The sequence below is a fragment of the Pipra filicauda genome, unplaced genomic scaffold (genome assembly GCF_003945595.2).
Source record: "Pipra filicauda isolate LSUMZ 115617 unplaced genomic scaffold, ASM394559v2 scaffold206_size1356665_pilon, whole genome shotgun sequence".
In the NCBI taxonomy this organism is placed as follows: Eukaryota; Metazoa; Chordata; class Aves; order Passeriformes; family Pipridae; genus Pipra; species Pipra filicauda.
The window spans coordinates 1,259,384-1,272,220 of record NW_024104317.1 but is presented as its reverse complement, the minus strand read 5'-3'; the positions used below and the strand labels follow the sequence as shown (position 1 = coordinate 1,272,220).

The 12,837-nt window shown below is 44.2% G+C and overlaps 1 protein-coding gene across 1 annotated transcript in view; it reads right to left on the bottom strand.

Annotated features, from left to right (window-relative positions):
- Positions 1–6,766, bottom strand: part of MB21D2 (Mab-21 domain containing 2) — a 58,775-nt gene extending 52,009 nt beyond the window's left edge. The window contains exon 1 of the mRNA XM_027735315.2: positions 6,556–6,766. Coding sequence (XP_027591116.1) covers positions 6,556–6,766 — 211 coding nt within the window. The remainder of the gene's footprint in view (positions 1–6,555) is intronic.
- Between the last annotated feature and the right edge of the window lie 6,071 nt (positions 6,767–12,837).

The following is a 12,837-nucleotide window of genomic DNA, read 5'->3' as shown; positions in this document are numbered from 1 at the left end:
GCAGCATCTGTCAATTGCAACATCAGCTGCTGCTGAAAGATTTATTTTGAATGTCTCATAAGCTGCCTTCCGGCTGCATTGGCGGGGGGAGTAAAGCCAACCCCCATATTTTTGTTAGTCAGACAGCAAGAGAAGTTTGTGCTAACAGAAGTCATAAACCTTCACTGGATATAAAATCCATAGTTAAGACTGGGAGCCATTGAGGTATGGTCGTAAGTTCCAATAAAGCTACAGTTCAGCTCCTGAACTCACATCACAATACGAGTGATTGGGACAAGACTTGGGCAAATAACTTGAGACATCCATCTAAAGGTCATTTTTCAGCTCTCTCACCCTTTCTCCCACGCAGGCACACTGCTCTTTTCTCAATAAAGGACGTTCTGTGAATACAACATCCAAAGCTCCCTTCTGCTTTAGCTCTCATAATAGGTCCTCTGCTTTTCCAAGGGAAAACAACAGGGCAGATACCCTTCTTTGCTTCCCCAGAACCCCACCTACTCTACTGCTTTTTTCATAGACCAAAGATAGGCAAATTAAAGACAGACTAAAGGTAATACAGTATGTTGTACACATGAACAGATTGTCACTCTCAAGGAATTTTCTCCTTGTTCACAGGATAGCAGGTCAAGCTACCAACAGGCAGAATTAATGGCTTTCTTTTAGGACATGGAACTTAACCCATCCCTGCTGTTGCTAAGGAAAAACCTGGCTCAGAAGGTATGTCACCCTTCATAATGCATTCAACTCTTAAGCTTCTCTCTTCATAGCAAATGAGCTGCAGCTCTTGCTTCTCAAGTGAGTTTCATACACGCAGAAAAAGGTAAATGGACTCCATGGTGGTTCATTTTTCTTAAACTCAGAGAGTGTTGAGAAGTCTACGGCAGAGCCTCTACCTGCAGCTGCACCACAGGGTCTCACACAGACATGCTTGGAGTTACAATTTGTCACCTCAATCACTGCTCACAGTGTCATGCTGAAGCAGCCCTTGCAGCTGAAGACCCCTTGACTGGAGGTGACAGCTAATCTCTTGGCCTTAACCACATTTCTTCCTGGCACTTTCTCACCTAACCAATCTTGCAGAGTACAAACAGGGACTGACCTGGGCAGAAAAAGGTTTCAGAGGTGTGCCTGGGAAAACCATTTTTGCAGCAAAAGGACTGGGACATGCACCTAAAGGCGCACCTAGATGCAAAAGTGTGCATTCAAGGCCCAAGAAAAGATGCAAAAGTGACAGCTGTACAGGAGACAGACAAAGCAGAAACCTGGCATTTGTCAAATAAAAATTACAACAGACAATCCCCACTGCCCAAAAAACTTGCACAGCTTGGAGATTCCCTTTGAGAAGTCCAAGCAAGACTTTTACATCTGAGTCTCCTCTAGACTGGACATTGCCTGTGGGCTACTCTGGGTCTCTGAGTACACATCTGTCCTGGAGATTACCAAAGCTATAATAAAACATGTCCTCCAGCCTTCCTGAGCAATGTTGGAGTTGTCTTTAATTAAGCTTCATCTATAAAAGTACCCAGCTGCCTAAAGGAAAGTTGAACGACTGGTTTTCTGAGTAGAATTGCTCCAAGTATTTTAGCATTCATTCAAAGTCATGTGGGGAAAAAAAAAGTCAAAACCCCAACAACTCTTGTATCCTGGTTACCATCCTCCACTATAATTATAAAATTGTCCTTAAGACATAATTGCATAATTAGGCTTGGCAAGTATTCACCCAAATCTTTTACAAATATTTCCACAGACCCAAGGAACAGGCGGTGGGCAGTCTGACAAGCCTGCCATGAGAATTTGTGCCCTTAGGACATGTTCCTAGCTATTACACTAAATACTTTGCATCACAGACTAATGTTTCAAAACAGTAGTTGAGCAAGTGAAATACCAGCATCTCAAAACAAATTGAGACAAAGATTTTCAAGCTATTTTCACTGACACATACATGGACCAGCAATCCCTTTAAACAAAGGGACAGAGGAGGGTACCGAACCTTTTTAACTAGTTACACAGACAGAATTCCCAGTGAGATGAAATTGGTTGATTTCTGGCTAACAATGCCTTGCTAGGGTTACTTTACCAGTCTAGCACACTGTCCCATAAGAAAAAAAAAAAAAAAAAAACACAAAACAAAACACCAAGAAACACCCACAGCCTCAAATTCAAATACGGAAACATGTGGTCTGCAGGGAGAGGAGACACAAGCGAAGCCAGAAATGAAATCTGCAATACAGTAAGGTTGTTTTTAACAGCTGTGCATTATGCATTCAGCAGCACAGGGAATGCCAGCAGGGAGCCTTTATTAACATAGGCCTCAGAGTACAGTGTGCTCCTATCATGATTGGCCTCTCTTGAGAGAAGGGAACACACATAAAAGACTTAACCCTAGAGAGATCACTCCAATCCTGTTGCTATTTCATCAGCTCGACACTGCAACAGAAACCAGAGAATTTCCATGATGTATCACAGACAAACAGGCAACACTTCCAACAATGCCTGAAATCTAATCTACAATAGGTTTCATCAGCAAGTTATGACAGGTAGGGAAAGGGAGAAAAAATGCCACACAAACCCACACAACAGTCACACTGTCAATGTTGTTCTGCTACACAGACCTCGGGTACAGGGGAGAACTATAAAATTCTTCTCTTGTAGAAGCTGCTGATAAAAGCAAGCTATTGTCAGGACACCTGTGTTCTCAGCACAGCAATCTGAACCTCAACTGCACGTATTTTAGGGGTCCATCAGTCCAAGAAACAGCTGGAAGCCTTGCTACAGATGCAGGGGCTCAGCAGGGTAACTCACTCCATTTGGGAAGCTGGTATTGGCAGCAGAAATAATTTGCTGATGCCAGCTCTGCCTCCACTCTGAGACTTGCCTCTATCACAAACACTTGCTAGCACAGCCAACACAGCACCGGGCAGACACCAGAGAAATAGGAAATGCTCTCAGAATAGGCTCACCACCTCTCCTGTATCAGGTGCTGAGACAAGCTCTCTAGAGGTCTTGTCAACAGCTCTAAGTTGCAGCTGGCTGCAGATTCTCAAAGTGCGTCCTGTCCTGGTGGGCGGTTCCCGCAGAAATGAGATGTAACCAGGGAAGTGAGGAAAAGATACACTAGAGGCCTTGAAATAATAAAAGGCCACTTCAGCACTGGTTTAAACCAGTCCCTTCCCTGAACTGGGGGAGAAAGGGCAATGAGAGGAAGGAGAATGGCATGAAATGTCCTAAGCATCCCTCTTCTGACTCTAAAGAGAACTCTCCTGATAGGAAAAGGAAACAAAATACCAACCTGAAGAGCTTGAGAACTGCTCTAGATGACTGAACACTGATGTGTACCTGAAGTGGAGAAAATAGCTCTATACAGTCTGTGCTTATTCATATCTCCTTGCTCTTTTCTCTTGTTAATAAGCAAATGCTAGGGTCAGTATCCCTAATAACATGAGCCGGTTTGAGGCAGCAATAGCACTAGAAATTTTAAGGAGTTTTTTAATATGCAGTGTTGTAGTTCCCAAGAGCATAATACATGACTTTTTTAAGCATAGCACATCTATGCACTAAAGCATTTTCTACTTAGGTGCTGAACAGAAAGAGAGAGGTAGTGTTTATTAAAGAAGTTTTCTGAAAGTACTTGTACTGCAGAAACAATACTCTCTAGGTTAGGTACCCCTAAAAGGTTTTTAATATGTCTGCTATGTACCTCTCATCACAATAGCAGCAAGTGCTTTAAAAATCAAAATATCATTGACTGTAATATCTTTACTTTATAGAAATACTCCTTTATCACTCTTTAAGCACAACAAACAAACAAACAAACAAACAAACAAACAAAAAAAACAACCAAAACCGAGTCCTGGGGACAATAAGTGATTAGCTCCTTTCATGACTGGCAGGCAGAGCCTTGGTCTCTCAGCCAGTCTGCTGCCCAGAAAACAAGACTGTCTTTTGTCCACTCTTCTTCTTGATTAATTCCCTCCTCTGAAGCTCAGTTATACCTGAGTCAAAGAGACAAGTATTTATCAGGCACAGCTCAGTGTGAATACAGACAGTTACCCAGTAAAGGAAACAAAACACACCTGTTGTTTCAGTGTAGGGTGTTGGCAAGACCATATGGTCTTGGTGACTGTAAATGGGACTGTGAATGCCCAGGAACTGCCCACATTCAGAAAATACTCACTTCCCCCACCAGAGAGGTAGCTCATTTGCAGTCCTGTTCTAATGCTTGGGGCACAAGATTTTGGACAAAGGCACAACAAGTAGTACCTCTCCCTAATTTTCTCATAGCCCAGCTCTTTAGATCTTCCTAAATTCAGCTGCTAACAGCCAGGGCAAGACAACACAGATGAAAAAGAGTTAATACAAATAGAAAGCAAAGATCTGACCTAGAGGGCAAGTCATTGCAGAGTACAAACATCTGAGATTCTGCACAAGGCCTCCTCACCTATCATTCATCCACCAATTACACACCAATGTAATTAAATCAGAAAAGGTACATTTAATTTTCCTGTTATCGCCTGATAAGATAAGAGCAGTATGTATGGGAGGGATGAGGCACAGGGGAAAGAACTATTTATTAATAAGTTAAATCCTTTTAGATTTAAGAGCTTCTCTAGCTAAGAAGGATCTGATCCACAAACACAATGTCTGGGTCTAATGCAGAAAAATCAGACATCCCATCTCCATTTCTGTCCTGGGCTTGGTCATTAAGTCTCTTCTTTTATTCAGAAACAAGACTTATTGAAAATTACCATGCATAACTTAGACAGACATATAGCCTTTGTTTAAACCACAGGTTTAGCCTATATATTTAAAATTGAAGAAGGCTCATCTCCCAGTCATTATATTAACAAAGACAACCACATTAATTTATGTTATATCTAAACAGCCTAAGGCTCCCTGCTTCATGAACAGCAAGGCATTAGGGTGCACTTGCAGAAACACGAGGCATGCTCCAGTTCATTCTTCTGTCTTCTATTGCCTTCTCTGGCGTGAGGCAGAAAGAAATGCTGTGGTCCCCGTAACCTGCAAAGACTATTAATGCTTAAACAGGATCATACAAAGCTGTCTCTACTTGCTAGCCACACACCCCGAACTGCTGCTACGGCCGTTTTCTCTCCACTCTGCTTCATCCCATCCAGCCATGCTTCCTCAGCCAGTTATTTAAACCCCTGACTGAAAAATGTATCAGATCATAATAGCGGATGACTTCCACTGGATCAGGTTTTCAATAACAAAAGTCCTACAGGCTTTGATGCAACCACAGCTTCACCACATCATTTATTTTTTTTTTAAATGGGAAGGGAAAAATATTTATAACAGCAACTATAAATATACATGCTACTGACTTTTCAACTTGTTGTCCTTGTTCTCAAGCTAAATTTAGTCTGCTATATCCTGTCCAGCCCTCAGTGAAAAAGCAGTACACACATAAAATTGTGCAAATCCCATAGAGCAGGCAATTATACTTATCCAGGTACCTTACAAGATAGCCAGCTGGACACAGATTCTCATTACTGAGTGTAGGTATGTTCATGGCTATAGAGGAAGCGGTCTACTATAGTGACTATCCTTTGATACAGAAAATAATAATTATTGCAATAGGAGAGTTCTGTGTTTATGGATGAGAAAAGCAATGGAGGTTATTCACAGTGGACATGCAGACCACACATTTGGTTTGTGTCAAATAAGCTTTAAGGGTGTATGTGCACCTCTGGGCTACAAAGAACCATTCACTGGCCACAGCAGCTGTTTACACATGTTGGTTTTTTACATGCAAAAATATTTCAGATAATGTTTGTGATAATGATTCAAACTTGGATGACTGATTTCAAGGTCTAATCTGCACGTTAAAGAGCATCCTTCTGTGTATTGAAGGCTCTCGTGTGAGTGATTTCTTAGTCAATTCAAGATAAATATTTATCAGAAACTGACTACCTAGAAAATCAGAGCTGTTAGTCATTCCACTGTTACTCTTAAGAAGCCTTAGTCATGCCAGAGCCCAGGTGATTTCTGCAAGGGTCAACGCATGTTTCACCCTAGTGTAAGGATCCCTGCCCGCGATTCAAAGTTTCACGCAGATGAGGACTCCCCCGCCACAATCTGACTTATTCTACTCGCAGCGAGTTTTGCAACCTAAGCAAGAAAGGCGGTTCAGAGGATACTCCTGTTCAAGCATCAGCTGGTCTAATAACCAAAGTATGCGGTCCGGATAAAATATTCGGGTTTACTACAGCCTTGATAGTTGGGGAGAAAAACAATAATGAGCCCGGCTCGCCTCGCCTCCAGCCCTGCTGGCTCGGCGTGTTTCTCGGGCACCGGTCAGCTCTGCAACCCAGCCTTTCCTCTGTGCTTATAAATACATCGCTGCTAAAGGCTAGTTGGATAGAACAGGAAAAAATAGTTTCCTGGGGATAAGACCCGCCCTGTGACCGGAGAGCCCCTCAGCCCGGCGCGCTCACGGCGGGGAAAGGGTCCGCCGGTGCCGCACTGCCGGGAGCCCTGCCCGGGGGTTCCCGGCCGGCATCGCCCCATCCCCGCCCCGCTCGGTCCCTGCCCTACCCAGCATGGAGAAGATGAAGTCCTTCGCCGTGTGAATCTCCAGGGCTCGCTGGTCGTCGTACTCCCTCTGATCGTGCTTGGTGAATTCCTGGATGAGTTTATTCAATTCCTCCACCCTGGCTCCCGATCGGAAATCCAGCTCCGGGAAGGGAGGCTTGCTGGTGGTGCCGGCGGACCCTGCCTTGCTGGCGAGAGGCGCCGCCATCTTCATGCAAAAAAAAAAAAAAAAAAAAAAAAAAAAAAAAAAAGGGAAAGAAAGGGAGAGGAGGGGAAAGGAAAAAAAAAAAAAAAAAGAAAGGAGGGGTTTACAATGTTGCAATGGAAGGAGGCGAGCGGCGGCGAGCCCGGGCGCGGGGCGGCCGCGGGCGGAGCGGGGCCCGGAGCGATATCAACAAGCGGCCCCGCGGAGCCGCCCGCCCGGGGGAGCGGAGCGGGGGCTGCGCTGCTGCTGCTGCTGCTGCTGCGGGGCCGCGGCCGCGGGGGGGTTGCTCCGCTGCCGGCGTCACGGCGGGCGGGTGCTGAGGCTGGAGCCAGACCGCTGGCTCGGGATAGAATTCTTTTTTTTTTTTTTTTTTTTAATTTAGATTTAATTTTAAACTTCAGCGAAAGCCTTGTCGTGCAAGTGGATTAATAACCGGTTGGGAACTCTGCTCCTCCCACATGTTCCCTAGGCATTCTATGTTTATTTTCTTTTTTGATTCTTAAGGTATCCGAAAATTGCTTTATATATATGCACACTTATATATATGAAGTAATTTTACCGTATGTCTTAAGAGTAATGACCAAGTAGAGTATCTTTACTGCTGTGCTTGAGACCAACCCTCCCTCGAAGCTCCTGGGAGCTACATAGACAAAGGGTAGGAGGGGAAATGGGATCTCAGAAGACTTGCCTGAGGTCAAGCAGCCTGTGGCAAGGAGCCCAGACTTCTGATCTCCATCCATTTTCCCCATCGACAAGACTGCATTCTTTTCCTCTATACGTATTTTTAATGCCTTCTAACTTTTCAATCTGGAGTGGTTTTCTTCTTTTCACCTGGTCTTCTGTGCCTTGTCCTGTCATTGAACATATGTAGCACAGTCCATTATGTACCTTAGTGCATCCTGGAAGAACTGTCTGTCTTCCTGCCCTGGGAGCATACAAATATAATGTGTTTGCCTTCTATAGGGCATTTCAGATGCTATGGCACTTGTGCAAACTGTTTGGCCATGTATTATCCTCTCAAGACTCTTGGCAGGAAACAAAGCTTTCAGCTCAGTCCCAGACTATGATAAATTGTGTCTTCCAAAATCAGGCATGAGCATTCAGAGAAATAACTGGAAGATGAAACTAAGCTCAGTGTGAAGAGGTTACAGGCTAGTTTCCCTGATACATAGTAAATACAAATGATAGTGTTCAGACCTGATCTTAGGGATGTGGCTTAGATCCTCTGAACCACCAATCTTGATAGAAATGGGAGTTCAGCACCTCTTGCAGTGGGACCTTATATGAAACAAGAATGAAAATCAAGGGTGGTTTGGATCCTGTAACAGAAAATACAGACTGCTCAAAGCAGAATGGCTGATGCCTCTGGCTTTGTCCTGTAACCACTTACACAGCTTTTGAGGGCACTGATATGCTCATTATCTAAGAAATGATGTCCCAGAGGTAAAAGTAGGCGTGTGTGTGTTTGTATGTGTGTGTGTGTATGTGTGTGTGCACATGCCCTCTGCTGGGTACACAGGCCCTGTTGTGTTCAGCCACTGCTCGACTTCACCATTGGAGCTTTGGTGATCAGCTGCATTGTCACATGAACCTCTCACTAGCACAGTCTGACTTTGACCAAACAAGCACCTTTCCTTTTCCTCCTTCCCCAGAAAAGCCTACAAATAAAAACAATTAGCAGATAGTGTTAATATAATGCAGGATCTGACTTGCAGAACAGCAATTAACAGTGTGCAGTGTTGGTGGCCTGCCCTGTGGGATTAGTTCTGCTAACCCGGCTCAGCCCATGCCCTCCTATACTAGCCTGCCGTGACCACTGCCTGTCTGAGCACTCAGGATCTCTCTCCTCCTGCCCCTCTCAGGGTTTGAGAGCCCTGGTTCTGCATCCCCGCGGTGTGTTTTTAGCTGGGGTGACAATCTCATACAGGCGGACAGCTCCCTCTTGTGATAATGCCGCTCCCACAGAAGTCACAGTAGCTCCTGAACCCCAGCCAACTTCAAGACCTTCTGTTTTGCCCTGTTCATCTCTGAACACCTGTAAGTCCCCCGTGTACCAGCCATAACCATTTTTAGCTGCGTGGCTATCCTTGTTTCCCCTTCACGGCATGTGAAGCACTGGCATTCATGCTGTGTGCCTCATTGGCACCACTTGGTAAAGCAGACAGATCTTTTTACACCAACTACACTTTTCATCCCCAACCCTCTTGCCTCATCTTTTTCAGGCTGGTGATCTCCACAGGCTTCATGGACTGTGTAGCTTTCTTTCCTAACCATATCATATATGCTGCTTCATATTTCAATACTGGAACTTCCAGTATTCTTCATGAGTATTTTGTCTCAGATTCTGTCTTTCAGTGGACTTCCAAATGATCACACCAACTCTCCACCCACTCTCAACCATAGACTTACAGTATCATTTTCCTCCCTCTTCATTTAACAGGTTTAAATCCCTTTCAGTGACAACTTCATAGCTAGCTTTCATTGCCTGAAGTCACTAAACACCTATTGCAAACATGAAACTTCAGCAACAGCTAAAGCCAGAAGCAATGACAATTTCAGTTTGATTTTCAGTCTTTTTTAATGGTACCTCTGCTTGAAGTTATAGTCACCTTCATATTTAGAGAAAGTTTTTGTTGGATCATAGTGTTAACTGCTCCATTCTTCTTGCTCATCTGAGTTTGTTACATTCCTGGTACTACTCGTTATTCAGAAATTGCTCAGAACTAAAAATGTGCTTCATTTAGTGTCTGAGCTCAAACCAAGACTGTTCAACAAGAGCAGCATCGAGCAAGCAGTTTTAATTTTCTTCAAGAGTCTCTGACAGGTACCACACCTCTCTGCCTCACCTCAGTGCTAGGGCAAATTCTCCTTCATGAAAAGCAGTTGTACTTGTGAAAGAAAGAGCCTTTATCCCACCTTCTCTGAAAATCTTTAAATGGGCTTGGGTTCCTCATTGGCAAGCGGGATCTGCCACACTGTCATATGCTTGTTAATACCCTTGAAACTGCATCAGCTTGCAATTTTACCTCATCACATCAGTGTAATTTAAGATCTCTGAATAAATACACAGTTAATTCAAGTCTTACGTAAATCAAGCACTGGGGATTACTTGAGCAAATAAATGAGAATGAGATTGCAAGTACGGTTGGCCACGAGTTTTCTACTAAATCTTTTTTCTTTCTGAAATGGAACTCTTTGTGGAAAAATTGCAGCATCAAAGCTCCTCTTGTGAGTGCTATTTGGGACCTAGGAGGAATCCATGGCCTCTGCCATACTGGCTCCAAGACTTACCAGTGAGGACATTCACCTTATTTGGGATAGGGATTGAACACCCAGACTACTAAGATGTTTCTCTCCTGCACTTGAGTCTGTGCCCTCCCTCTCACATGCATTCTTCCTTTCTCCCATGTGTTTTCTCTTTCCTTCAAATAGTCTTCCTCTTCTCCTCCTGCAAAATAGACTTCCTCTTCTTTTTCTCCTGCAGAACAGTTATCCTCTTTTCTGCTCAGTGCGACGTCCAGCATTTAGAAATAGAATAGGCCACAGTGAAATGAAGTGAGAGAGAAGAAATAACTGTTCTCACTTCTGTAGCATGACCTGAGACCTCAAAATGCTTTTCACACTTGGCTCTCTCATAGGCTCTCTCAAAAAACTGCTGGATAGCAAGTGAGTATTAATACCACGATCGTAAGAGTGGCAAAATGGTTCTGCAGTAGCTATGAAGAGCAATTGGCCCAGGATACCAAGGATGAAAGACCAGGAAACCCAGAGCCATCTCATTTAGATGCTCTAAACTGGTAGGGGGAATTAATTGGAACAAGATCCAGAAATAAGATGGAGCCTGAGATACATCATCTTGGAATATTTCACTGCAGCTGGTAATTAGAGCATGGTGCAAAATGAGCTAAATTAATCCCTCATTTCATAGAAATTGTACCTATTTTTTTGAGGTTAAAAGTAAACTCCAGAAACACCTTCCTTTTCTGTACTTGGCACTGAAGCAGCTGTAGCTCAAAGCTTCTTGTGGCATGGGGCTTCACCAGGAACAAAATTGCTGACTGGAAGTGCTCTATTTTTCCAACCTGATGGCTGCAATTTCTGCTTCATATTATTGCAGTACCTTCTAAGCTGTTCAAGGGTCCTTTGTGTGTTGTGTTGCAGAAACCTGGTCCTGGCCTATAGAACAGGCTGTCTGTGCAGCCTGTGACAAAGCAGGGAAGTGAGCTATGCGCAGAGAGAGTCACTCAGCAGCAGACCAAGGATCCTGCTGTGCCATCATCCTCCCTCTCCTTCGCTGGCTCTGCACTTAGCTCTCCTCTTCCCACTGACAGCTGAATCCTGGCCAAGATTTCTCCCTTTTCTCCTCCCTGAGCACCTTCTCTGTGTGACCTCAGTTCCCAGATATGCACCAGTCCCAGTAGGAAGGAGCCCAGGGAAGCACCAAACCTAGTTTCACATTCATCAGGACCTCACTTTCATTTGGCTGCCCTGGTGATATCCATCCTTGTGTCCTTCAGCTGCTTCATTGCTCTTCAGGTCTTTCCCTCCACTAGCAGTCCCTGGTCTGGTTCTGGAGTGAGGCATTTTGGGACTCCTGGGCAGGACATCATGCCGTGATGTCACCAAAGCACTTCTCGTGCTTCTTTGGATCAGGTCTTCCCCTCTTTCTGATGCCACAAACTTTGCCTCTATTTCACATACATGAAAAATATCTTCAAAATAGCACTTACAGGTAGCAGTCTTCAGGCTCCACAAGGCTGGGATTTACAAAGGCTGAGTTTAGTGCAGACTCAGGGCAAACAGAGCCTTTCAGAAGAAGTCTGGACTCATGATCTCTCCCTGGTTCTGCTAGTCAATTTGCATGCTTCAAAGGGGCAAGACTTGAAGGAATGCCAGTGAACATTAAGTCATACAGCCCCACCAGAGCACTCACAAACTCTGGAGATCTGGAACTGACAAGGAATCAGGCTCCTGCTCTGTATCCAGGGCTCCCTCTTCACTTCCCCCATTTCTGGGGAAAAATCATTAGCATTCTGACCCAGGGACCCCCATTAATTTCACCATCTGGAGCTGTCTCCACATGGCACATGTGTGGTCCAAACTGAGAAATTTGCCAGCCCGAGCAGCACGGATTATACTCCACAGTGTCCCTCTCCAAACACCTACTGTCCCCCACATGTCTCCCAGAGACCATGAGAAGCTCTGACCCTCCCACTGCCCACCCCTAATTCCTTCTCCAGGCACCACTTTGTCTAAGCTAGTGTCTGTAAATAAAAATGTGGGTGATTTACAGGCACAATTTCAGTATGCGAAGGATTATGACAAACCGATGGCATCCAACACACACCACAGTTTTGAGATAGTTTTAAAAAGGGGTGTGTTGCTCCCTTGACAGACTTAAAATTTTCCTCCAGATTAAAAAATCGCCTTCCCCTGTGAAGAGTTGTGATCTCCTACATCCTGGCAGCAGAACACAGCATTGAGCCATCCACATGGCAGTAGAGCTGTGCTCATTAAAATCTTTTGAAACAATAGCATCGGATGTCATAGCCAGCCTCAAAGTACCCATACTCAGGATGCTTAAAGCATTTTCTAAAAGGATAGTAGATGCTTTTAAGTAAGGTTCCAAGAAGCAAACTCCTGATTCTCAACCAGCTTCAGACACTACTGAAAGTCCTCAGATGGATCATTTACTATTTTTCCCTCAGTGTCTTGTGTGTGTGTGTGTGTGAAAATACTGGTGGTCTGTTTATCTTGTTATTGTTAAATGTCATTAGATTGTACCCAGACACCTTCAAGTTGATCTGATAAACTTCATAGTCTCTAAGTGGGTTGTCTCAGGGCTTCTGCAAGAAATGTTTGGATATATTTCTGCTGCTCATTTCCTGGGTTTATGTTAATTTTCTTTCATTAGTTTTATTTTTAAATTGGGATTATCTCAAGCAGTAAAATTAGGATTCAGATCTGAGCGGTTGGAGTGCTGCACTGGAGCTAATGCTCTGGTACAGGGATATGGACAGAACATTAAATCCCAGATCTATGTGCACATTCCCCCTCCATGGAGAGGATATAGGTTTGTG